At 37.0% G+C, this 26,459-nt stretch overlaps 2 protein-coding genes and 2 pseudogenes across 3 annotated transcripts in view; 3 read left to right on the top strand and 1 right to left on the bottom strand.

The window, feature by feature from the left end:
* The window catches only part of TDRD1 (tudor domain containing 1), a 47,459-nt gene extending 32,348 nt beyond the window's left edge, over positions 1 to 15,111 (bottom strand). The window contains exons 1-3 of the mRNA XM_011359262.2: positions 15,076 to 15,111; positions 3,589 to 3,919; positions 1,509 to 1,567 (exon numbers count right to left, since the gene is read on the bottom strand). Coding sequence (XP_011357564.2) covers positions 1,509 to 1,567; positions 3,589 to 3,913 — 384 coding nt within the window. The 5' untranslated portion in view covers positions 3,914 to 3,919; positions 15,076 to 15,111. The remainder of the gene's footprint in view (positions 1 to 1,508; positions 1,568 to 3,588; positions 3,920 to 15,075) is intronic.
* Positions 1,156 to 1,274, top strand: LOC111739077 (annotated as a pseudogene).
* Positions 15,112 to 15,287: 176 nt separating the features above from the next.
* CCDC186 (coiled-coil domain containing 186) overlaps positions 15,288 to 26,459 on the top strand; it is a 38,967-nt gene continuing 27,795 nt past the window's right edge. Inside the window, exons 1-2 of one of the 2 annotated variants that reach the window (XM_023530115.1) lie at positions 15,288 to 15,488; positions 24,799 to 25,491. In XM_023530115.1, the coding sequence (XP_023385883.1) occupies positions 24,833 to 25,491 (659 nt within the window). In that variant the 5' untranslated portion in view covers positions 15,288 to 15,488; positions 24,799 to 24,832. Of the gene's footprint in view, positions 15,489 to 24,798; positions 25,496 to 26,459 lie in introns of those variants that run through there. The other variant, XM_023530116.1, reaches the window with a different exon arrangement.
* LOC111739078 lies at positions 22,441 to 22,559 on the top strand (annotated as a pseudogene).

Here is a 26,459-nt window from a genome sequence, read left to right on the forward strand (position 1 = left end):
ACCTCAAAATTTTCTAGATATAAAATAGCAAGTTCTTAGACTTGACACCAAAAGTATAATCTATTAAAGGTAGAATTGATAAAGAGTTCATTAAAATTAAAAAACTTTGCTCTACTAAACATCCTATAAGAGAATAAAAGGCAAGTGACAGAGTGGAAGAAAATATCTGCAAATCACACATTTCACAAAGGACTAGGCTCTGGCATATATAAAGAACTTTCAAAACTCAGCAGTAAAAAAAATAATCCAAATTAGAAAATGGATAAATACATGAAGAAATATTTCACCAAGGATACAGAGAGGGCAAATAAGCCATGAAAAGATGTTTATCATTAGCCATTAGGAAAACACAAATTAAAACCACAACGAACTATCACCACACATCTGTAGGAAAGGGGAAAATAAAAATATTAACGCCAGCAAACGCTGATGAGGTTGCTGGATGCAGAGAAACTGGATCACTCATATATTCTTGGTGGGAATATAAAATGGTGTAGCCACTCCAGAAAAACTTTGGCAACTTCTTAAAAAACTAAATATGCAACTACTACTATGACCCAGAACTGGCACTCCTGGGCATTTACTCTAGAGCAAAAAACTAACAAAAAAACTTATATTCACATAAAACTCTGCACACAAATGTTAATAGCCATTTTAGTTGTAATATCCAAATGTACTTCAATGGTTAAACAAGCCATGGAATACTATTCAACAATAAAAGGAATCAAACTACTGATACATCCAGCAACCTAACCTAGATGAATCTCCAGATAACTACACTGAGTGAAAAAAATCCAATCTCAAAATGATTCCACTTATATAACATCCTCGAAATGACAATGTTTTGGAAATATGGGTTAGATTTGTTGTGTCAGAGGTAAATGAAGGGGAAGGGGAAGGGGTAGGGGCAGGAGGAAAGTGGATATGGCCGTAAAAAGGCACATAAGGGATCTGTGTAGTAAAAGAAATATTCTGTGTCATGTCAATGTCAATATCCTAGCCGTGATGTTACACAACAGTTGTGCAGTATGCGACCACGGGCAGAAACTAGGTAAAGGTCACACAGAATCTCTACCACTTATCACAACTGTACGTCAATCTACAATTACCCAATAAAGAAACGTTGAATTTTTTCTTAAGAAAGGTACTAGAGGAGTCTACGGCCATGCCACCCTGAACAAGCCCGATCCTGTCTGATCTCGGAAGCTGAGCAGGGTCGGGCCTGGTTAGTACTTGGATGGGAGACCACCTAGGAAGACCAGGTACTGTACTCATAAAAAATAAAAAAATAAGAGATTGTAAACTGACAAGGTCATTGCAATCTGTGAGGTCGAACAAGGGTTGCCTTGCCTAAAAACAAAAAGAAAAGAAAGGTACTAGGTTAAGACAAGGAAGTTTGACCTTAAATACCTGCATATTGAATACTTCTTTATTAATACACTACAAAAAATGTTTAGAATCTTTTCCCCAAACAAAAACACCAAATAGAAAAAAAACCCAAAACTTACGTTATTTACTTCTTTGGGTGGTGAATTATTTCCAACACCTAATGGTGACACTGAGTTTCCTGGGGAGGAAAAACATAAAGCCTAATAAAAGCCAAATATTAACTTTCTTCCTGAAAATATAAAATACCATAATTAGGTAATGTTCAAATAAAGCTATACCATATAAATTCAAATAAAGCCTTAAAGTTACACTATAAGCAACACCTACTTTTCCCAAAGGAAAAGAACGAGAAATTTCCTTGGCTACTACTCTCATTGTGAACTTTTCTCCATTCACTAAGAGCGCGACTCTCAGACTTTTGGACGCGGGATGACTCGTTTACACTTAGAAATTATTGAGGACCTTGAAGAGCTTTTGTTTACATGGTTTATGTCTATCAATATTTACTATTATTAGAAATTAAAACAGTATTAGAAATATCAACTAAGACTTTCAAAATATTTAATTTAAAAATAAGTGTATTATATGTTGATATATAGATTTTAGAGAAAAAGACCTATATTTTCCAAAGCAACCAATAGTTGGATTTGCATATCTGCTTTTGCATTAATCTGTTGTGATTATGTTGCTTTGATTAAAGTATCTAAGGAAAGTCTGAACTCACACAGATAGATGGTTGCAAAAAGAAATATTTAATGGCCTTCTTAAGTAACTGAATATTTTTCTTTACTATCACACTGAAACTCAAATGGTAGTTTAAGGGTTAGTTGCCATGTGAAATCTAAAATTGTATCAATAAATTCTTCATACTCACATGAAAACCCACTGATCTTGCACTCTGAATGGAATTTCACCCAAGCATGACTATGAACATCATGCCCTGGTCGTCTGGGAAAGACTGAGAAACTGAGTTATGCTGAACTTTCAAATGTTGACACATTTCATTATACAGTATCAAAAAAATGTGTTAATATCATCAGGCATCTCACCAAAAAATGCCTTTAAGTAGTGCGAAGCTGTCAAAATCAGAGTGACAGATACAAGTTTTGTAAAATTCTCATTTTTTGCTTGAAAGCTTGAATTTTATCTTTGGCAACAAAATACTGTCAGCGGTCTTCCTTGAAGTGACAGACTCAACTGCTCATTTTCAAGAAAATGACTGCCAGATAACTAGGTCTGAGTAACTATAGTTTGTTATAATTCTTTTCAAGAGAAAATGATATTTGGAAAAAAGTTTCCATTCAGCTCAAAACTCAAACAATCTCACAAGTGGTTTTCACACTTCAGTATGCAGTGGAAGTTAGCGACAATTCCCATATAAAATATGAAAAATATATGTACGCAGGGTCAAGATTTGTTAATAATTCTTACTGCTTTGTCAAGGACATTCTTAAGTAAAACTGGCATTTCTGGCTTTGTTTTTGTCTGAACTACAAAGTATGTGACGATGAAAACCTCAATGGCGTGCCGCCTAAAGCTGAGCTAGTACAGCTCCAGCAGTTTATCCACCTTTGCTCACAACATCAGTGTAGAGTCAGCAGCTAAAATGGCAGATCATGTTTAATATTATTATAGAAATAGTTTTGATCTTTTTAGGAACCCCAGAGGCCTAAGGGCCACACGCTAAGAAGTATATCACCATAATATTAAAAGGTCACATCTCATAGAGGTTCAAAGAGGCTAAATTCCACCAGGGCCCCGCCTCCTTAAATAGCAGGTTTTTAGGATTAGGGCTAAAGGAATAATTTTATTTTTAAGTAAAATGAAACAAGTTAATGTCTTAGATATACCTTTGTGAGCTTTTACATGCATAAACTCTACATAATACTGCACTTTTAAAGGATGGCGCATCTTTAGAAAACTCATTTTCCTTTCTGTGTTCCTAGCATGCACAGCTCTCTGTGCGGGGGGGGGGGGGGGATTCACCTGCAGATATTCCCTTCTCAGGAATCCTTTTTGTGATTAATATAGCCACAGATGGCTAGTCTGTATCTGTTTTTTCTTTCTAAACTAATATTTAAATGCAAATACTGTACAGCTGCTATTTGGCTATTGTGTTAATAGCCCAGTGGTGTGTATACTTGTGAAAAGTAAAGAAACCATCAGAATGTAGTATTAAATCTGCAGTTTTTCACTCACCTGTTGGCAATGTCTTCCTATCTCCTTTGGATCCAACCACTTCTCCACTGGTGCAATTAGGGTTTGAAGATACTGAATTGTCTTCCTGACCAGCCAAATACTGTTTGGTTTGCTCACAAAGCAAAAAATTGTTCTTTTTATTTCCATTCTCTGGGCTTTTCAACCTGAAATTAGGGTGGTTAGGATGTCCTCCAGGACTTCTTAAAGAATCATGTGGTGGAAGCTTGCTTTCATTTTTCTCAAAATTAAATGGCTCTGTCATTTTACAAGTAGATGCCTCCAAGTTATTTCTTGACATTCTATTAAGTGGCAATTTAACATTCATAGATGTCTAAGGGAAAAAATATATTTAAACGGCAACTTTTAATTACAGAAGTAGAAGCACTACAGGCACAAGTGATTTCATTTACGTAACGAATAATTCCTAAGTAGATGTAACCATGATATCTACAAACACAAGAAAAGAACTTTCTATCCATTAAGAACAAGCTCCAGTTTAACAGAATTCAACAAGACTACCTCGAGAGACACCAAAAAAAGTAAAGAGTTGGACATTATCCCTTACTTTAAAAGCTTTTGAAACAGCAGGAATTGAAAAGGACTTTCATGTTTTAAAAAAATGTATTTCCAACCTAAAGCCTACAACTTAATGGTGAAATACAACAGAGGTTATTGTTTAAATCGGTTCATCACTTACCTTTCTAGCCTCTCAGAATCCTTCCACGCTCTCCTACTTTATGCCATGGCCTTGAATATGAGCCCACTACGCAGAATGCCCTTGCTCTCATCTGCCTGGTAAACGCTTTTCTTCCTAGTCATCCTTCATAATTTTCTTCAGCTGACCCCTATTTCTCTTTTCCAAATCCTCTGCTTTGATAATCTCCAGCTGAGTTTCCATAACTTTTGACTTGCATCTACTACTTTTAAAGACTTATCTATGTGAACTTTTCTGTGAAAATAAGTACACACATTGTTGCAAAGTGCTTCTGAGAAACCTCTACCCAGAAATTATGCTGGTTTGTTGTTTTCCTCTTAAAGAATAGTGTCTACCCGGGAGAAGTAATAAAAATGGACAAACGACTCTTATTGAAGTGACCTACGGCTTACTCTGTAGACCACAGGCAAAACTTTGCCCATCCTCCCAAAGCTTCTCAGAAGAAAAATAAAAAAGAAGTCAGAGGGCTGAGTAATGTTTAAATGTTGTATAACATTGTTTTGAATAGAAGATAAATAGCAGAAAAATCCTCCCTCTTGGTGTTCCAAAACTCCCATCTCATGTCTTGCTTTAAATTAGGCCTAGCTTAATGCAATGATGATCCAGAAAAGAAAAGAAAGAAAGAAAAAAAATACATAGGCATATGCAAAGGTGGGGGAACTTTCAGGGGATCATATCCTGAGAAGATCCCTAATAGAAGGCATGCACTGCAGATGGGCAGCTACGGTAGGAGATCCTGCAGCTGCCAGGGAGAGCATACCTGCAGCCATAAGCACGCTTAAACTGAAGGATCAGACTAAGAACTGCAATGTTGGATGCAGTAAGAGAAATATTGAGAAACTGCAAAAGGAAGATAAATTCCAGGTGAAATTGGGTGGAGATTTGAATACTGAGCAACTCTAGACTCTGTACAAGAAATATAAAGGACATACATTAAAGTATCAGGTAACTACCGGAAAAATAAAAATAGAATGCATAATTTTAAAAAAATCTCGATCTAACAGAAAAAAAGTTCAAGCATGGTAAATAGAAACATCAAATGAGATGACAGAACCAAGCCCAAGAAATCTAAGTATCAATGATTTGGTCTCAATTAACAGAAAAAGAGAGACCCAGGGAGAAAACATCCAGCTTGGTATTATGCACAAAAGGCACATATAAAAACAAAATTATATGGTAAGGTTGAAAATAAAAGGACTAAACATGTGGTATACAAATAACCCAAAAAAGGTGGAATGTTAATATTAGTAGCAGATAAAATAGAACACAAGGGTCCAAGGGAATCTTTGACTCACAATGACATCAGTTTGAGGTGGAGGAAAAAAATTCAATGCAAAATAAGGACACATATGTCTTAGACACTACTCAGAGACAGGAAACAAGCAATAAATATTCTAGTAACAATAAATTTTATCTAAGGGACTAAGATGACCAAGAACACTCATTTTTCCAAGCATATACTAAGCTACACTACAGGCCACCTTAATTAACTCCAAAAAAAAGCTAATGTCATGCAGACCACGTTCACTCATCACTCTACACACAAATCTCCATCTCAGGTTTTGCTTCCCAGAGATATCAGCTTGCAATTCACTGGAGTAGAGGGTGAAGGGTTTGTTTTTATTTTTGTTTTTAGTCTAAAAGTGATAAAATATCACCAAGGAAATGATAGCAAACACGATTTGAACAGTTAAAAACTTATCAAAAAATACTAAAGGGTCCAGGAAATAAGTATTAATACAAACAATTTTGATATCTTTTAAAAAGTAGGATATAGAGTTAAAAAAAAAAAAAAATCCAGATACTGCAGCAGACGTCGCAGTTGACTGACCCAAATGCCATCTCCAACCTGATTTGCCAGAGTAATATTGGCCATGTTCAGAGTTCTGAGTGGAGCTTCTCAGAAAGCTCTGTCCTTTTCTTATAAACAGGGACAGATCTGACTAACAGGATCCTTCACCCCTTTCTTTCTGAAACGTGGACCTGAGGCCTGAAGATGACCGATGCTGCGATAAGCATAATGAAGGTACACCCCAAGGACAGTGGAGCAGAAAATGCAAAGAATCTGGTTTGCCTGGCAGTATCCTCCAGTTGCCCCAACAGCTCTGATCTGTCCAGGCATCAGATAAACCCATGGTTTTCTGTTATTTGCAGCCCAATCAATAGAGATACCAATAAAATAAACAAAAGTCACAAACGGAATGCAGAGAGGATGAAGACATAATCAAAAGGGGGAGGAAATTTAACCTTATCTGTAATTTAAAAAAAGAGAAAAAGAAAAATTTCAAATTGAATAACTGAGTTTGTCAAGCATGGGTGCAACTGAAAAGAACACTCGTTACTGAAGGGAACATAAATTAATATGCTCTGAGAAATGATTTGGCAATAAATATACATTCATATATATCTAAGTAGTCTTAAAAATATATCTAAGTAGCCACTCATCTGGTAACTCTACTTCTAAAAATTATCCCATTAATCCTAAATATTGAAAAATCCTGCATGTACAAATGTCCATTTAAGATGGCAAAAAAATAAAAAATTAGGAAAAAAAATAACTGTACTGCTACTACTAAATAACACAATTGTGAATCCTAGTTTTCAAAACATTGTAAGATGTCTGTTAGAACAAAAAATCAGAAAAAATAATCTTATATGTTTAATATAATTATAACCGTAAAAAAAAAAACTATGTAAAAAAATGAAACTTTAAATTTTAAATAACAGTAAGTGTTTTGAGGCAGGTAGGTTGATGAGGAAATCTTTCAGTGTCTTTCATTTTCCAAATTACATTTAAGGATGAATTACCTTTACAAAAAAAGCATTGTAAAGATTAAAATACCATAGCATATTAAATTAAACCCTTTTCTCTAATGTGTGGTTACTTAATTCTAAACCAAGTAAAGGGTCACAGTAATATTTAAACCACAAAACCACAGTCATCTCAAAACACCAGTGGGACCTCAATATGCAGCAACGTAACTTCTGGAATAACCTTTCCTTTTGTAGGAGTGAAAAACTTTCCAATAAATCAGTCACAGGGAAGTGATATCTTCAGGCGCCAGCCCCCAGGAAAGCACTGACAGCCACAAGGATGCAGATAACGAAACTGCCTGCTAGGTCCTGTTTGATCTAAGAGTTCCCAGGAAACATTTGTCTTTGTGTAAGATGTCTACAGCCAACATCTGCTTTCTATAATCTGCTTGCTTGCTTGTTCAGGAGACCACCAGGATATGGTCTTAAGCTTTACAAGCTGCCTCCTCTGGAAGCTCGGGGCTGATCTCCTCTGACCCTGCGTGGTAGAGAGTCAGTCACTGGCCGGCTAATAAAGGCTCACAATTTATCTCAACTGGCTTCATGGGTTTTAGAATTGATTGCTCTACAACACTTTCTCTTTATTAAGGTTGGCCATCAATCCATACTCAATCAGCTCCTTACTATTCTGTACTAGTTACCTATAATCAGTTATGTCTGTCTTCTAGATTGTTGATTGAGTGTAGGAACCAAGTCTTATTTATAAAAAATTAACAAACAAAAATCCCTCTGATTACTTATAGCACCTACCACGGTGCTATGCACCATGAGACAGTCAAAATATATTTATATAAGATATAACCATAAAAGCACTACTGCACTGTTTTCATGACAACTTGGACAGGGAAAATGAAATTCACTGTTTGAAACAAATATAGGGAGGAGGCAAGAGAACTTAACCCATTTCCCGTTTAGAAAAAAAAAATGCAGCTCGCTGCCAGCATTAATTTTGCATAAACATGCTCTTTGAGGTTGAAGCAAATCTGACTGGTTTTCAATGTGAAAATATAAAACTGTTTTTGGAGGTATTTCTAAACAGAAGTTGTCTCTAATTCTAATGTAACATAAATGTATACATAAATCAAATTCATTAAATGAATCTTCAGCTAACAACTCTCTGAGAATGATGTTAATATCCACACGTAGGAATGCTGTGTTTTCTAGGATTTGACATTTTCAGTGATCGAGAATTACTGTATTTTGTAAATGGAAATACCATTACTAAAAACAGAATGTTTTAAATAGAATGATGCCATTTGTTTCCAAAAACTATCAATATACTAGAGCGATGCAAAAATAATAAAAGCGAGATATTTCGTGGCAAACTTTGGGGGTAAGTTTAGGACTGTAATTCGAGAATTATTTCAGGGTAAATGCTGCAGGCACAGTGCCGCTGGCGAGTATTTTCCAGGCAAATGGGAAATAGGTTAAATATTAAATCGAGCTATATTCAGAGACTGCAATGTGCTGATCAGCTAGCTCTGCAGCCAGACCATGAGGAAACCTGCAGAACAAAGAAAGATTTCAGCTGGGATTGCTAACAACCCATTTCCCCACACTCTGAAAGAAAAACAGGGAAAAGAGTCTTTAAGTGGCGCCCTACACAAAATAAAATCATTCATTCCCTATGGCTAAAACCATAAGAAATTTACTGATTAAAGGCTAGGAACTGCCAGCAGGCCTTTCACGCTATATACTCTTCCCCTTCCTCACTGTGTGTCCCTATCAAAGGAAAAAGGGTAAACAAAGTCTTTAAACTGTAACTCACAGGATTTAAAGAATGTATACAAACTGAACTACCCAAACACTAGGGGTCCCTCTCAGTGCCTTTACTTCTCTCTCTCACTGTCTCCCTCTATTATCTGTCCCTCAGAGTCTCTCCTAGGCTCTCTCACTCTCTGCCTTTAAGAAGATACCACGTTCTGTCTACAGAGTGTTACCCCTTCTCTAATAAACTTTCCCCTTGACTTGGACTTTAGAGTGTTTGAATTCTTTGTTATACTCTCCCCAAGAACCCTCTTCTCAGTGCAGAGATTGGTCTCCGCCCACTCAGGGGAATTTGCCCTGTCCTGCATCAAAACTACATCTGGCAGTCTTAGGTGGAGAATTACATCTGGTTGAAATTTAATAGCAAAACTTCATGTCTTACATCAATTCTTCCAAAGTCCAAAAATCATTAAATATAATTTGACTTTAAGAACAACAACAAGAACAAAATCAATCTTAGACCCACTGCAAGAAGTTTCAGCAGCAAATAAGGATTTAAGCTTTCACCTATGGTGAGACATCTCACTTACCTCTCCCTATTCAGGAATTTTCATTATAATGTCAAGGGCAAATAGACATCTAGATCTGTTCTATAACTAGAAGCTTTTTTCCTTCTCATTTTGGAAATCCAATTGCATTCTTTTTTATAAGATGGTTCTCTTCCCAACTGACCGACTCTTCTTGCTGCCCTGTGACCACACCAACTCATGGAGACATGAGTTGGCTATCATGTCCCCATGTCTCCAAGGTCCTTCACCTTCCAGACTCCTCACAATTCTGCACTTTCTCTAGTTCATCAGAAACTCTCACAGTGAAGTGACTCCCCTGAGCACAGGATTCCAGATGTTGGAATCAATAGCCAGGCTGCAGAGAGAATCTCCAAACCCTGACTTTGAACACTACTTCCATTTAGGCAGGAGCTTTCGGAGCAGGCAGTAAGGACTACTGTGACTACACATAAAACTTGCAATCACCTAAATCAATTGGAATTTAATTTTTTTAATGTGTAATTATATGATAAAATTGACTTTCTTTCTTTTGACGGTTCTATGAATTTTAACACATAGATTTTATGTAACCACCATATTAACAAATCAGAACAGCTTTTACGGCTGAATTTCAACATAAAACAAGAATACCACCTGTAAGAATGTGCATTTATTCCTACTTGGCTTCATCTTTCCAGAATTCAGTGGCTGTAAAATGTGGCTATCAGTAGTAACTTCTTTATAACTCCTAATCATGAGGATTAAATTTGAGACTGTATGTAATGACAGCACAGTGGCTGTGCTAAGTACTTATAAAACGTATTATTTCTAGTATTTAAGTTTTATACCACTCCGCCGCCATGCGCCACCACGCGGGGCCACCCCCTCCACCCACCCCCACTACCTTACACAGCTGCGATTAAAATAGGTCAGAACCCTAAGCCATGCAACTTTGCATTCAATACTAGGATGGCTCGACATGGGAACCAGAGAATAACAAGGCAAGTATATTTATAGCAGGAGCCGAGTGCCAAGAAAAGAGATTAGCACAAACAGGACATGCTATAAACACTTGTTTTAAATAAATCCGTGCTGGTTTATCCACATCTAAGTCAAAGCGGTGGTGCATCTTCCTTTCCGGTAGCAGGTAGGGGAAAAAGTCTAAAAATGATTAGTATTGTTTACATAGTGGCTTTGAGTTAAACAAAGGCACTGAATCCACAAACCTTTCTTTTAGAGAGATGGAGGAAAAGGTCCTCTAACGGATACAAGTGGACATTCACATATTGGAGAATCATTCTAAACTTACTGCAGGGCCCTCGCGTGCCCACCAACTCAATTCCAGCAGTGTTTCTGGCTCCTCCCGCAGTGCGGTCTCCTCCCACACCTAAACCTCCAACCCTAGACAAGCCCTTCCCAGCCAAGGCTCCAAGGTCTCCATCCTTCCACCTTCTCTCTACTTCCAGGCCCTCTGTACCCGTTCAACGCCTGACCTCAACGCCCGACCTCAACGTCCAGTGCCCAACGTCCAGCCCTCAACGACCAAAGCCCCACGCCCCTCACGCAGTCCCTTTCACTCCCCCATGCGCCTGGGAACCCTGACCTGGAAAGAGGCAAAAGGGCCGCTGACCCCGACCTGTCTCTGAATCCTGGCCGTGATGGCGTCCTCCTGGGCCCTCAGAGAGGCCCGCAGCCCAGGCACCTCCCGACGCTCCGCTCACCGCCAATGCCCAGCTGGCCGCGCCTGCGCAGTCCGTGCCCACGTGCGCTCCGTGACGCACGCGCACCCTCCACGTGTCGGGAAGGGGAGCTGCGATCTGGCCTCAGTGGCACGTCCTTTCTCCCGGGGTGATACGAAGGCTGTGGGCTCATGAAATTCCTCCGCGGAAACTTAATACAACTATTGTTCTAGCTTCTAGAAAGATGTGCCTGGGAACCCCAGGGGCAAATTTCGAGCTCAAACAGGCAGACCTTGTCTCCTCAAAAGTCACTTGAGTGGCTGTAACCACTTAAAATCTTACAAGATTTTTCAAATTAATGGCTGCCTCTGCCTGGTCTTGGAAACTGAACACGTGTGATCAGTTTTTTCCCTAAGAGGTCGTCACTCTATGTTAGCATTGATGAAAGAAAGCAATATTAAAACTTTAAAACTGTATGTAGCCCTTTCAAGCAAATTTAGAAGAAAATTGGTATCACCTTGTACCCATCATCCAGTTTCAACATTATGCATTTATGGTCAATCTTGTCTGCATCTTTACTGACACAACCCCCCAAGCGCACACTCCCCACATTGTTTTGAAGCAAATTTAAGTTGCATCTACTTTTTAATATGTATATTTTTGGAACAGTTTTAGAGTTACAAAATAGATAAGACAGTACAGCCAGTTACCCCATTACTAACTTATTAGTAGGATACGTTGTTAAAATTATAGAACTAATATTGATATATTACCATATTCCATAATTTATGTAGATTTCCTTTGTTTTTACTTATTGTCCTTTTTCTGAGTCAGGATTCCATTCAAGATACCATGTTACATTGAGTTGTCAGGTCTCCTTAGGCTTTTCTTGGTTGTAGCGGTATTTCGGACTTTCTCTGTTTGGATGACCTTGACAACTTCCAGGAATATTAGTCAGGCACTTTGTAGGATGCCTCATTGTTGGAATGTCTGATGTTTTTCTCAAAGAACTGGAGTTTTGGGTTATTGGAGGGAAGACTATAGAGGTTCAAGTGCCTTTTGAATTGCATCATATCAAGTACATGCCCTATAAACATGTTCTATAACAATGTTTTCCAGGAACACCTGGTTAGAGTTTGTGAAATTTCTCTATTACAGAATTTTGTTTTCCCTTTTTCATACTATACACCGTGGAAGGAAGTCATTATGCGCAGTCTACACCTAAGGGAGGGGAGTTATATTTCCACTCCGTTAAGGGGAGAGTATCTACAGAAATCATTTTGAATTCTTTTGCTTGATTTGTCTCTTCTCCATTAATATATTCAACAGTCTGTCTCTTCATATATCAGTATAGACTCATGGATATTTATTTTGAGTTATAACTGGCTTATAATCCAATACTATGTCCTTGCTCAAATTGTTCCAACTTTCTCCCCTGGGACCTCTTTTCAGTTGGCTATTATTCTTTGACATAATCCCATCTATGTAGCATTTTTTTTTTCCTTTTTGAGCTCTTTCTGAGACATTGTATGTTCTCATCCATACATATTTATGTATGTAGCCTTAAAAGATTATGGCAAAAAAAAAAACACACCAAAATTTCTCACCTTTAAAATTTTTAATATCATAAAATTAGAACTTAAAATTTTCATAGGCTTAAATTTTTAACAGTTGGTATGTTCAAATCAGGCTCCAAACAAGATCCTGTATTTGTGTTATGTATTTTTAATTTCTTTTTTAATGTTTTTCAATTTTTCAATTACACTTATTTAATATATTAGTTTCAGGTGTACAGCAGTGATTAGACATTTATATCTTATGAGTGATTCTTGTGATAAGTCTAATACCCACCTGTCACCATAGTTATTACAATCTTATTGACTATATTCTCTATGCTGTACTTTACATCCCTATGCCTATTTTGTAACTACCAATTTGTTCTCCTTAATCCCTCCACCTTTTAAACCCAGCTCCCCAACTCCCCTCCCATCTTGCAACTGTCAGTTTGTTCTCTGTATTTGTCTGTTTTGTTTTGTTTGTTCATTTATTTTGCTTTTTAGATTCCACACATAAGTGAAGATTTCTCTTTCAATTCTTTCTTTTCTTGCAATTTGTATATTGAAGTAACTGCAGTTTTTCTCATATTAGATTTTGTTGATTGCATCTCTTCTGCCAAGACTTCAACACAGGTGGTGTCGTGATCCTCTACTGCCTCCGATAACACTTAATATCTAGTTGTTTCTTCTTAGGGGATATTAAAATTCTAGCAGGTTCGAATATTGTCAGCCCCATCCATCCACTATGAAGTTTCCCAATAGCTTTTCATCTGGGGATTCTAGACTCACTGTTGAGCATTACCTAGATCCATTATTTAATCAGGGTTTGCAAAATGGTGATCTATCCATTCTTCTGCATTTATTATCTGGAATTCCATAAAGAAGAACTTTCCCACATTGACTGATTGAGATTTGGTTTGTAACAGGAAAGGCAGGATGCTTGATTCTTTTACATTTTCAGAATGTGATTTCTTGGCATCCTCAAAAGGTGACCAATGATGTTTTTAAAAACCAGCACAGTCATTTTTAACACAATATGTATTTCGATCAGTTGCTGTTATTACTTTTGAATGCTAAAATTTTCCTATCTTTGACCTGCTGGAACCTCCTGAATCTTTTGCTTTCTTCTTTGTTTTCTGATACAAGTTACATGTCCTAGGCTTTCTTGTAGATTTCTTGCCCCAGTCTTAGAATCAGCCCTTGGTCTCCCAGAAGAACCCAGGTGACTTTTCATGGTAAATTATATTCAGAGTTATGATCTGGAGAATAGGAGCGTGCATTGGGTTGGTCATTATTCTTGGCCTTTACAATGAACAGACTTTTTTTTAAGGGCCAAAATAAATGCCTCATGAGTTCATACAAATATTTCTAAGTTCAGGATTGCAGTGTTTTTACTTATTTGATTTCACATTTGTATTTCTTTTTTCTGATACTGATAATCTTGGTTCCCGGAAGATATAATTACTTATATGGTTTATACTAATATACATATACATGTATATATATCCAAAATAAGAATATGAATGTTGTTACTGACAATATGAATACAGAAAAAAGATTAAAGTTTCTTCAATTTTTTCCCCTTGGAGTAATATATCTCACTAGGAAGGAATGTTTGGTTAATTTACTATTTTAAAGTCAAACCATTTCTTTACTGTCACAAACACTAACTACAAATGTGTTTTAATGCAGTATCTTCATTTAAAGAGGGAGGTGCCATTTCCTGTTGAAAAGTTAAAAGGAAGAGGGTTACACAACTTCTTAAAAATGTGATCCCCCCATCTCTGACTCTGTCTCTTTTTGCCAGCAGTTAATCACGAAGCTTAACAGAATAGTAGCGTTTTCCTTTACAAACACTTGCACTGACGACTCGTCAGAATTAACTATTTTCACTCTTGAGCGGCGCATACTAAGTCCTAAACCAAAAGCATATTACTTCACTAGACAGTGTAGGTTTGCAAAACCTCCAGACTGAAACTGCTTACCTGACTTCTTGGGACCTAATTAGGCAACTATTCAATACACTTCCCTCTCCGCCCCCACACACTTTTTGTCGCTAGTATTAATACTAGAGCAGCTGCTGCATGTCAAACCCCAGCTGGGAGAGGACATAGCCCGCGCTCAAGGAGCTCAGAGTTGGGTGCCAGAGACGAACGCCCCAACAGTTTATTATTAAACAATGACAGTAGGTGACACGCTGTGGACACGAACGCGATGTTATGGAAACCCTGAGTCTCCTCTTCTGATGAATTCTCAGAATGGCAGGTAGGCTACTCCCGCCGACCCCGCCCACGTCAGGTATAAGGGTTGTGTATAGGGGCTGGGAAGTCATAATTTTGAATTCTCTCATTGTTTTGTACACCTGATTAATACGAGGAAAGGCCAGAGGGTGAGGATTATATCCAAGGAGCGCATCCTACAGAAAGAAATAAGTCGCTTGAGTCGGGGTGGGGCGTAAGAAGACTTACGAGGACTTCTCTGCAGGAGAGCCGGCTTGCACCGGGCGTGGGTGCCCAGCGACTGTAAGTGCTAGGCTGGACGCTACCAGGGCAGAAGGCGGTGCTGCCCCGGTCCCGCCCACTGCAGACAGGTTACACTGCCCTAAGGTGCGTCGCGTCACACCGGCTGCCCAACGCTGATTGGCTCCTTTAGGAAGTCCCACCCCCTCAGCTGTAGCGGGGCCGTGGCCGCCATCTTTGTTGATGTGTCAGCTCCGCGGGGGGTTGGGGAAGCCTCGGCGGAGAGGGCGCGGTGTCGGCCCTGTTCCCTATCGCTGTGCCCGCATCTCCTGTTCTGCCGCACCTCGCTATGGAGAAGTTGGTCCCTGAGCCGAAGCCCCAGCGGCCTCGCTAGGGGTGCGGCCCGAGGCTCGGAGAAGTGGGTGAGTGCCTGTGGGTCGCCTGGGGCGGGCCAGGGAGTCTTGGTGGCGGCGCGGCGGGGCAGCCCACCTAGCGCTCCGTCCTGCAAGTCCCAGGGCAGCTCTCCGTTTGATAGGATCGGTCGGGCTCTGGGGGACGGAGTTCGTGATCCCTTTTTCTCCCTGCCTCTCTCTCTCTCGGTTCCGGGTTGCCACGGGAGGTGGCGGCCGAGAGAGGTTGAACGGGGGGTCGCGAGGGCCGCGCCAGCAGAGCTGCGCTTGGAGAGCGGCGGAATTTGGGCGTATGGCCTGGTCTCCCAATGCGAACTGCCGCTCGGCCCCACCTGCTCAGCGATCTTTTTCATAGACTCGATCGCCTGTTTCTCTCTTCGTCTGTACAAGTTGACTGTGTGTGTTTTTTATGTTTACTGTTGTGGCGACTTTTTATCGTCTTCCGAACATTGCCATTACTGTGATTTTAGGTAACTTAGAGACGATTTTTTGAGATTGTGGGTATGAGATAGATATGTTCTTGATTTTTATGTTGCCTTTTTCCGAGGACATCAAGGCATTTGATAAATCTTGAAACTTTGGTTGGTAAGGATAATATTTCACAATTTTGTCTCTATCAAACGTGTAAAAGGTAAAGTTTTTTATACATATCCTGTAGTAGCAATCCTGGGGAACAGTGCAGGTGTGGTATTGTTATTAACAACTTATTCATGTCTTGATTTTGTTTAGAAGAAACAGGCCTGCATTTGGAGTCATAATGTCTGGATTAGAAACCGACTCTTTCACTTGATTGTCCTCTTATCTATGGGAATTAGACAGTATAATAAAAATACGCCGTACTGTCCCAGGCATTTTGTTAGTTTTCTCCGTGCCTGTGTCATGTTCCCTTGATCCCCAGCTTTTTAATTTTTTCCAAAATGATAGGCTGGGAGTTTTTCTAAGGAAAATATGCAGTAAATCACTGAAACAGTATTTCAAGAGGTGTGCTGGTAGTCATTAAAAAAAAAAAAATTAGTATTTAGATATGGTAGTGGGTGTAGCCTTCCTAACTACACCTTCATATTTGCAGTGTTGATCTTATGGAAAAGGTTAAATTTCTAGAAACATCGATAGTGAAACTGAACTATGCTTGCGTATAAAGAACGCTGTTCTCTGTACAGCTACTTTTCAATTCTTCATCCATCATTCATTACACAAACAGAAAACACTGTTGATTGGCCTCCTTTTTTTTTTTCCATTTTTTTATGGTCTTTTCTTGTTATTTTAAATTAGGTGAAGATATTGAGTAGTTCACAAATCTTGCAGTGTAAAGAATTAAAAGTCTTTTTTTTTTTTTCCCCATTGTACTAGGCAAGCATGTATAATTACAGAAGAGTCTACCTGGAAATGCCTGGCTTATGTTTATATTGGTTTATTCCCTGGAAATGCGTGGATTTGTTTATATTGATTTTGTTCTTAAGAACTTGTCTAATTTAGAATACCTGCATATAAACTTGAAGGTTTCTTTAAACAGTGGAGATTTCAAAGTGTCATGGTTATTTCAGTTTTATTTATTGCTAACAAAAGGAGTGATATAGCACAGTAACCACTCTACCCTTTTATTTCTTCACCCATAAACTCAAGAGTTGTGCTTTGATGATATACAATGACAGCATATCTGATGATGATTGCTTAGTATATTTAATTTAAAAACATCTATTTACAGCTACATGCTGACATCACTGAGTGAGGATAAAGCAGTGCAGTATTCTCACTCTTGAGGGAGAGATGATGATAGGACGAAGCAGCCTTATTTACAGATTTAGAAAAATCATCTTTCCCTTTGAAGAATGACTCGTAATCTGCACTAGTTTTCCAAATTCATCCAACAGTTTCATATGAGAAAATCCTTAACCTGAAGTTCAGTTTTTTTTCTTTGAATAAAATTTAGTTTTTGCTTTTATGCGTTATCTCTAGCTTTAAATAACTAAAGCTGATTCTTGAATTTCTCATAAACATGTCACTGAGCTTACAGTATTGAAAATGTTGTATTTCTTATTCATTTCAGGGCAACAGTGAAAGCATAGATAATTTAAATTTACAAATAATCCTCGAATCTTATATTATTTCAGACTTGTCCTTTGAACTTTATTTCTAGTTACTGAGATTTAAAAAGTCTATTTGGGCTAAGAAGTAAGCAAATGGAAAAATATTGGGGTGAAGGGGTAACAGACATGAAGCGTAAATCAAACCCAGCCTTGGTAAGTATCGATTGAATTGTGAATGTATTTGTCTTTAAGACATATGAACTGATAGTCTACTGTAAGAATGATTATGTAGTATGTGCTAATGCATAATTTAATTTTTTGGTAAACTACATCATACTAAATTAACCAAGCCCAAGCAAAAGGTAGTTTCAAAATTTAAACATTAACCAGACAGAATTCCTTAATTTAAGGCAGATTTACAACTTTAATTCTTTTTTTTAAAGTTATCAGCCTTTTTGGAAAAGGAACTACAGGTCAATTTTATTTCTTCTTTTAAAAGTATTTCAGATTTGGAAACAAAAATTAACTGAAAATACTTTTCTTGATTTATCAGACTCATTAAAATTCAAATGGTGAGCTCTTACACGTAGCTTTGAAATAAGATTTCTATATTAATAATTTTCTGTTTTAACACTTATTATAAAATGAGATATATAAAATTACATGGATTTAAGATACCAAACTGATCAAATGATATATAACTTGATAATGTAATTTATGATGTGGCTACTTAGCCTCTTTTTCTTGGAATTTTGATGGACCATAATTTCTCTGTTATTCTGTTACAGACTTTGGTACTATATTGGGGGGCAGCAGGATGCTGCTGCATTCATTGCCCTGAGTCTGTCTTTTTAACATCGTTTTTGTCCATGTGATATAATGCACCGTAAAATTCATTCTGCCCTGAGTCTTAGGTGCAAAGATGAATAAACCCTTACAGGAATAATTGACCTTGACCTCATATAACGTACATTTTAAACTGATGGACTAAAAGCAGCTTTTAAAATCTAGTGATATATTTCATGTTAAGGAAACAGTAAAGTTTAATTTTATCCAAAAACTTAATAAGAATGTGACTATTTTACAAAATATTTCTTCTTTTTGATTGAATTAATCTAGAATTGTTTGAGATAACCAGCTGAGTTTTTAATCTTTTAAAAGTAGAATTTGATTTGAATAAATCAAATTTGAATGAACTTCAATGTCAGATATTTTCATCATGTGAAATGGTTTTCATGTTTCTTACACAGGTTCTTTTCTGTTCTCTTATTTTATTCTATTTTTAAAAACTTCATCCAGTAAAGTGTTTGTATTTTAAAGTTAATGTCTATTAAAAATCACTTGCTTGGGGATTGTGATAGGATTATGTTGCACTATGGATGTTTTTCTGATTTAATTTATTGCTTCTGATTTTAATTGCCATTTCAGAACCTCATTAGAACTGGTCAGAAAGATTATTTTTTTGTTTATGCTGCTTTCAAAGTTAATTTGAAGACTATGTAAAAACCCTTTAGTGTACTTGTCCTTTCAAGGATGGTAAACGCTTATATTGAAGAACAGAAATGCTCTTGCTTAATGGAAATTACTTAAGTATACAGCTGGTATTATTTGAGACTCAAATGGTACAGTTTGTGATTTAAACATTTGTAGTTGTAAACAATTTGTTGAACTGCGTCAGATTTTTCTGTTGGACTTAAAAAATACTCATGTATATCATATATAGCTTCTGATGGAACACTGACAGACCTTCAAATTAAAATAATGAAACACAAAGAGTAAAAGATTTAACGTAGTTTTTATGTATTGATCCACTATACCAGAATATAAATTCCATAAAGGAACACTGTTTTATTTACTACTCTGCTCCCAGTACATAAAACAGTGCCTGCACATAATACATGCTGAATACATATTTGGTGAATTAATATCTAGTTTGGAAATGTATTTATGACTTGGTGCTTTTGTATGAGACTTTTTTGATAACCTGTTACCAAATATCTGTGGATTGGATTCATTTGTAATTAACTGAATGAGCTTAAGCTTTTTTTGTTTATACTGCTAATTTACTGGGAAAACAAATAGTGCTAAAAGCTGTTAAAGACAGTGTTTTCATTTACATGGCTCTTGTATGGAAATGATTTCGTAGAAATGTGAGTACTAACATTAAGAAATAAAATCCAAGGTGGATAATGGTTGGCTTTAAGGCTAACAAGAAATGTTTCTTGACCAGTTGCCTGCAGCTGATGAGCTCCAGTAAGAGCGAAACCAGTTCTCACTCCACTGAAACAATTTTGAAGTGTGAATTGGTCCTGTAGTACTGTGTCAGAAACAACTCTAGAAAAAAAAAGTGCTAAATTAAGAGGAATTTTGTGACTCTGCTAAGTTTTAAATACAGTATTTTCTCCTAATGAGTTATAGTTGCTAAAAGTCAAATAACCCTTTATTTTTATCTCAAAGAAGCAGCATGTATTATAATATATAATTTTAAACACTATATATGAATGTCATTTTAATTTATACAAGATCTTAATTAAAACAATCTTGTAAATAAGGGTGTAGTTTTACATCCTGCCTCTAATCTGTTTCTAGACTTATTTCATCCTCAGTAGCTTTTGATGGCATCTCCCACCCCCAGCTCCTTTCCCCTAAAAAACTTGGACAGCAGTCAAACTGGCCTACATCAGCATTGCCAGCTGGAGGCCCACAAGAGGACTCAGCTGACTGTTTTTTCCCCTGGTTAATCATGGACATAAGCTCATTGCGGCCCCTCTTCCCCCCTATTCTTACATAGTTATTTAGTCTTTGGTGATGGCTTTGTTACATGTGTATACATACATCTTCATTAACCCCTCTCCATTTCCTTTTGCATCCAATCAGTATTCATTTGAGCATCAGAAAATTAAGTTTGAAAGCTAAGTGGTTATCAGATGCCAATTTATTTGAAGACTTTTCATGGGCATGTTACTGAACAAAAGTATAGAAAGGACTTGCCTTTTGAGGTTAAAGTAAGCCTTCCTAATTTATGGGAGGATAATAGTGAAACAGTCTAAGCTGAGGTAATTATAAAATCAAGTTTTTGTTTGTTTGTTTGTTTGTTTACCTAAGTGAATATTCAGCAGAATGAGACAGATTTTTATTCCTCTGTGCTGTGTTGCACATTATGAGTCTTCTTAACAACCTGGTTCCCACCCACTAAGTGCTGTTCAGCCCCCCCAGATTATTGTGTAAAACCAGTAGGTCCCACCGTCATGGAGAACCACTGAACGGCACTTGCAAAAATGAGTGTAAGGGCGGTAGAGAATATATTTGTTAGATTTATCAATTATTACTGTTGCTTGAGATTTAAGAAGTTTGATTCAGTTAAGAATGAGGTGCCTTCTTGTAAGTACAGAAATCGTTTAAAAGAAATGTCACAAGGAAGGCTGTGACTGTGTGCTTGATGAGTGTAAATGTGCTATATTTTTGTTTACAAGAGAGATAATTTTTGTACTTGCAATGAAGGAAAATTTGAAGGGAGATGTGACATTGGAATCAGTCCTTTAAATATAATTAGGCTCTGGATAGACTAAAGGGAAGGACATTTTGGGTGGAAAATACTGTATTTGCTTTTGGATGGAAATGTTAATGTGTAAATGGAAGAATCTTGAATAGGCTATTCAGGGGCTAGTGGCATATAGCGAAGTATTAGGATTTTAGGAATGTGTTGAGATAAGTCTGGAAAAGTAGTACAACTGGTTTACTGAGGAATCACAACTCAGGTACACATATGAGACTTTTTTTCCTTAACGGGTCTCCTGTCATACTGTGTAAAATGCCCCCATCTCCCCTCCGCTTCCCTCTGAAGTGTAATCCCTTAATAACGGCTTGGTTTGATGTCATAACTTTTCTGCCACTTGATTCTAGAGAAAACATTTCAGAAATTAAGACAGGTTTCAATCATTTAAAAAACAAAAGCAACAAAAACACATTTTTCTCTCTGAATAAAGGTCGAAGCTGTTAGTTCCCAGTGGCTTAGACTGAGGAAGAGGTATAATCTGACTCTAAAGTATGTTCCCTCTCCTTTCTCTAGCTAACCGTTTTGGAGTTAGGGGAAGAAGACCAGCCATGAGGGGCAGAGTTCTCATTACCTGAACTTCTAAAGTTCAGGTAACCCTGGCACCCCTCTAGTTCATCCGGTCACATTTGATGGTGGGCTCTGTGGAGATGGTGCATATAGATTTTTTAGGGGTAACATAGCTTCCTGGCCCCTTCTGCCATTGAGGACCCACTTCTTAGGGCAGCTCTTGTTCCCCTTCGACAGACCCAATGCAGTACACTCTTTGACCCCTTCTCTGGATTGGTTGACGCCCCAGGGCTATCTGACGGCACTTGCTCTTCCATTAACTCCTTGCTCCTTCACTTGGAGTTGAAGGAAAGAAAACAGAAAGGAAGAATGGAGTGTGATTGAGAAACCAACAATTCATGTGTTCCAGGCATGAAATGATAAGGCCGAGGTTGGGTTGCAGGTAGGGGACAGTGACAGAAGAAAGGAAGGTATAATTGTAGGAGACATGAAGTTGGTAAAAGAATAAGAGAACAAATGAAAGGAGTCGTGACTAAGGAAAATGATACCATTGACAGAACTAAAAAGATCAGCTGGGGGTACTCAATTGTAGGAGCTATAATTATGATTTTGGATTTAGCCATTTTGAGTGTGAGGTTATGGTGGAACATTCAATGGAAATGCCTATATTCAGGTGGAGATTTTGATAGAGCTATAGAGATAGAGTGAAGGTGAAGGTATAAATTGTTATCTGTAACTTAAGAACATGGTACTGAAAATAATTAACATAGGCATCAACTATAAGTTATTGGTCGAAGTTATCAAAGTGGATGAATTGTGGGAAGGAAAATAAAGTTGAGGACTGAAGCCTGGGGAATAAAAGCTGGATGAGAGGGTCTACAGCCATGCCACCCTGAACAAGCCCAATCCTGTCTGATCTTGGAAGCTAAGCAGGGTCAGGTCTGGCTAGTACTTGGATGGGAGACCGCCTAGGAAGACCAGGTGCTGTAGATGGAAAAAATAAAATAAAATAAGGGATTGTAATGTAAGCTGACAAAGTCCTTGCAATCCGTTGAGGTCAACCAAGGTTTGTCTTGTCTAAAAAAAAAAAAAAAGCTGAGTGAGAGGATAATAACCAATATTTGCTTAGTGCTTTTCTTTCACAAAGCATTGCACACAGACATGATTCATAAAGTTCTCAAATGATAAAGTTTCTTTTCACTTCATCTATGCTGGAGAGTCACAATGCCTTAATAGACTTACTCTCTTTTAAATAGATTATTTGCTTTCCATTAGATTTTGGTCAGCTTTGAGTTCTACTTAAGTTAATATAGCATGGACTAGTTATGATGTTTAAAACCACTTCCTTGGTTAGTTTTGAAATTGACTTCTAAATTACGATTTCGAATTACACAGCAACATGTTCACAAATTACATCTTAAAAGTGAGTTACTTTGGGGAAGCTGATGTAGGTGAATAATGCCTCTGTTTGAGAATGATTTTACTTTGTCCTAGATTTTAGAATACAGCATACTTGTGAGATCTTTTATTAACTTACTGCATTTATTTGTATTATCTAATCCAAGCCATTAATACTATTGTGGGCTTTGTCTTAGGTATAGCATATATGTGATAAGATCATTATGATAATTTCTATTTGATTGTTTGCAAATTTACAGCTAAGTAATTCATAGTATTAAGGCCAATGTTTATATTATAACAATTTATACCTCAAAGGGCTGTCTAAACTAAAAGACAAGGTATTTGACAAACAATATGGTCTTTTCCTTTCTTAGAATTATTCTTTCAGTTTTCTGCAATCCTAGAAAAATATTCCTCAGATACTAGTTTTATCCTGTCACTTCTGTGTTTTAGTTCAACAAATATTTGAGAACCTGCTGTATACTAGAAGCCCTATACTCTAATCAAGTATATACAAATTGATTATGATTTATTGTCTTTAGCAAATTCATTCTTGTGTATCATTCTGAGGATTCTACCTGACCATCTTCTTTTACCCTTTTTCACCATCTCTGACCACCACCTCCATCACAGACTGACATGAACATATATCTTTCTGTGATTCAAAAATTTAGTCTTGGTTTTGTTTTTCATAAGTACATCTTCCATTTGGAATTATTAGTTTCTGTCAAAACTATGATCTGCCCACATTTTTATCCAACCTCACATGACTCCAGTAAATTGTCTACCTCAGGGGCCCCCAACTCCCTGGCTGTGCGTGGCCTGTTAAGAACCTGGCTGCACAACAGGAGGTGAGTGGCAGGCAAGTGAACAAAACTTCATCTGTATTTGCAGCCTCTCCCCAGTGCTAGCATCACCGCCTCAGCTCTACTTCAGATCATCAGGCATTAGATTCTCATAGGAGCACTGGTCCCTGGTGCCAAAAATGTACAGGACCGCTGATACCCCGTACATGCTTTGTTGATATCTGACAAAAGAAGTTGACAGTTCTTTTCCATCAAGATTGCTGGGATGTTTATATTTATCTATCTCAGGTTAATTTTTGAAGTTGACTTATTTTCAGGAAATAGCTAGAGAATAACTGTCATGAATAGCGTACGAATGTATCCTAACATTATTGAATTAGTTTTGTAAATGTTGCTCTTATGACCTAGGCAGTGCATATGGTCTCCATTCGAGTTGCACTGAACATTGTTTATTCTTGATGAGCAGCATATTTGGAAATCCCCATCGTACCTCCTGGATTTCTGCCAGGACGAAAAATGAATTTCTGTCAGGGATCCTTTACACTCTTCTTTCAGCTCAGCTCTAGGTGTCTGGGCTCTAGGTAGCTGTGTTTTGTTATTGGTAGCCATGTTTTGTTATTGTTTAGTTTTCCTTCTCAGTAAATTTATGTAATCGTTAGTATGCATTGTTTTGTTATCTTGGTTTATAATTTTTCTTCTGGTGTTTTCACTGCTGTCCTATTTCCCCACTATTTTATAGATTTTTAAGAAAGTCATTTTCTTCTCATGGAGCCAAAGGAATTCTAGCTAAACAATTCTTTGGCACTAATCTTCCAGTTACTAGTATTTGTAGAACCCTACTGGTTGTGGCACCCTTGGATTGCTGTCCTATTCTTTTTTTTTTTTTTTCTTTTAATGAATGGCTTTTGAAAGAACTGTTAGTGATAAAATTTGTGCCCTTAGTTATTCCACATCATAGAATATGTGCAAGTATATATGGTCTTGGTTTAAAAAAAACTTTTATTTCGATGTTTTGACTTTCTTAGATGTAAAACGAAGATCAGGAACAGATTGGAAGAAATGCAGAGTGAATTGGTGCCATTCAGCATGTCAGAGACAGTGCACATAGACTCCATTTCCTCAGATAAAAATATTGGGAAGACATCTGAATTAAAGGAAGATTCATGCAACTCATTTTCTGTTGACGAAAGCAATAGCTTAGACAATGAATCTAAACTGTTGTCATTAAACTTTGATAAAACTTTATGTCAGCCTAATGAACACAGTAGTCAAACCGAAGCACAGGAAAATTATGTTCCAGATCATGGTGGAGGAGAGGATTCCTGTGCTAAAGCAGACATATGCCCAGAAAATTCTGAACAAATAGCTAATTTTCCTGGTGGAGATTTTACGAAGCAAGTTTTGAAAACAAATGAAACAGAACAGACAGTAACTCAAATATTGGCGGAATTGAGGTCATCTACATTTACAGAAGCAGCTAGTCAAAAGATGTATTCTGAGAGTCCCTATGATACAGACTGCACCAAGAAACTTATTTCAAAAATAAAGAATGTTTCAGCATCAGAGGATTTGTTGGAAGAAATAGAATCTGAGCTCTTATCGACGGATTTTGCAGAACACCGAGTACCAAACGGAATGAATAAGGGAGAACATGCATTAATTATGTTTGAAAAGTGTGTGCAAGATAAGTATTTGCAGCAGGAACACACCATAAGGAAGTAAGTTTTTTATTCTTTTAGGTTATTTTTTTCCACAGAGATTAAAAATAGCATTTTTTGAAGGAAGGTAATCATCTTGTGCACTTTAAATTTCGCAGTAGATCCATGCACATTATAGTTAATCAGAAAATATGTATTTACTGAATGAACAAATGTCAAGTTTGTCCAGTTATTTAATATGTCTTTTTTTTAATATTATGGTATTTTTTTCATTATTTTAGAAATAGGTACGCGTCAGTGGTTTTATATATATGTCATACAATTAGCATTTATAAATTATACATATAAAGTCAATATTTTAATATGATTCAAAATTTGTTTTACATGACTTAATATATTAAGTCTAAAGGAATATTTTATAAATAGCATAAGTTCATTAAGATCTAGAGATATTTCTAAAGACAACTCAAATTTTTTAGTTTTAAAAGAATGGAGCATAATATTGTCAAAACTATGAGAAATTCAAAAGGAAATGAGAAGTCATAAAATTCAAAAAAGTAGTCTTAAAATCCCCGTTATAAATTCATAGGTTTAAAAAATTAAAATTTAGAGAACAGAAGAATTGGTTGATTATCATTCAGTAAATAAAGAACATGGTTATTTTTAGACTTCTTGGATTCATGAATTTCTGTTTTAACTAGTTTAATTTCACTTGATCTTTTTCTAATAGTATTATATTACCCCATGTTTTTATTCTAGATTTATATGCGTAAGTGATGCATATGTTTAGGTACTCTTTTATAACCTCTAAGAAAGGAAAATACAACATACTAGCCTTCGCTAAAATACAGACTGATTCTCTTTTTAAAAAACAGTACTTTAAACAAAATTCGGAATAGGAGGTGTGTGTGTAGAGAAAGGAGAAGAAGTCTCCATACCAGAGGAGGAGGAAAAAATTCATTATCCAAATATTGCTGGATATGTAGTTGGCTTTTAATGATCAATTTGCTTCTAGTCTTTTTTTCACA

Source organism: Pteropus vampyrus, unplaced genomic scaffold, assembly GCF_000151845.1.
Source record: "Pteropus vampyrus isolate Shadow unplaced genomic scaffold, Pvam_2.0 Scaffold46, whole genome shotgun sequence".
NCBI classification, from domain to species: domain Eukaryota; kingdom Metazoa; phylum Chordata; class Mammalia; order Chiroptera; family Pteropodidae; genus Pteropus; species Pteropus vampyrus.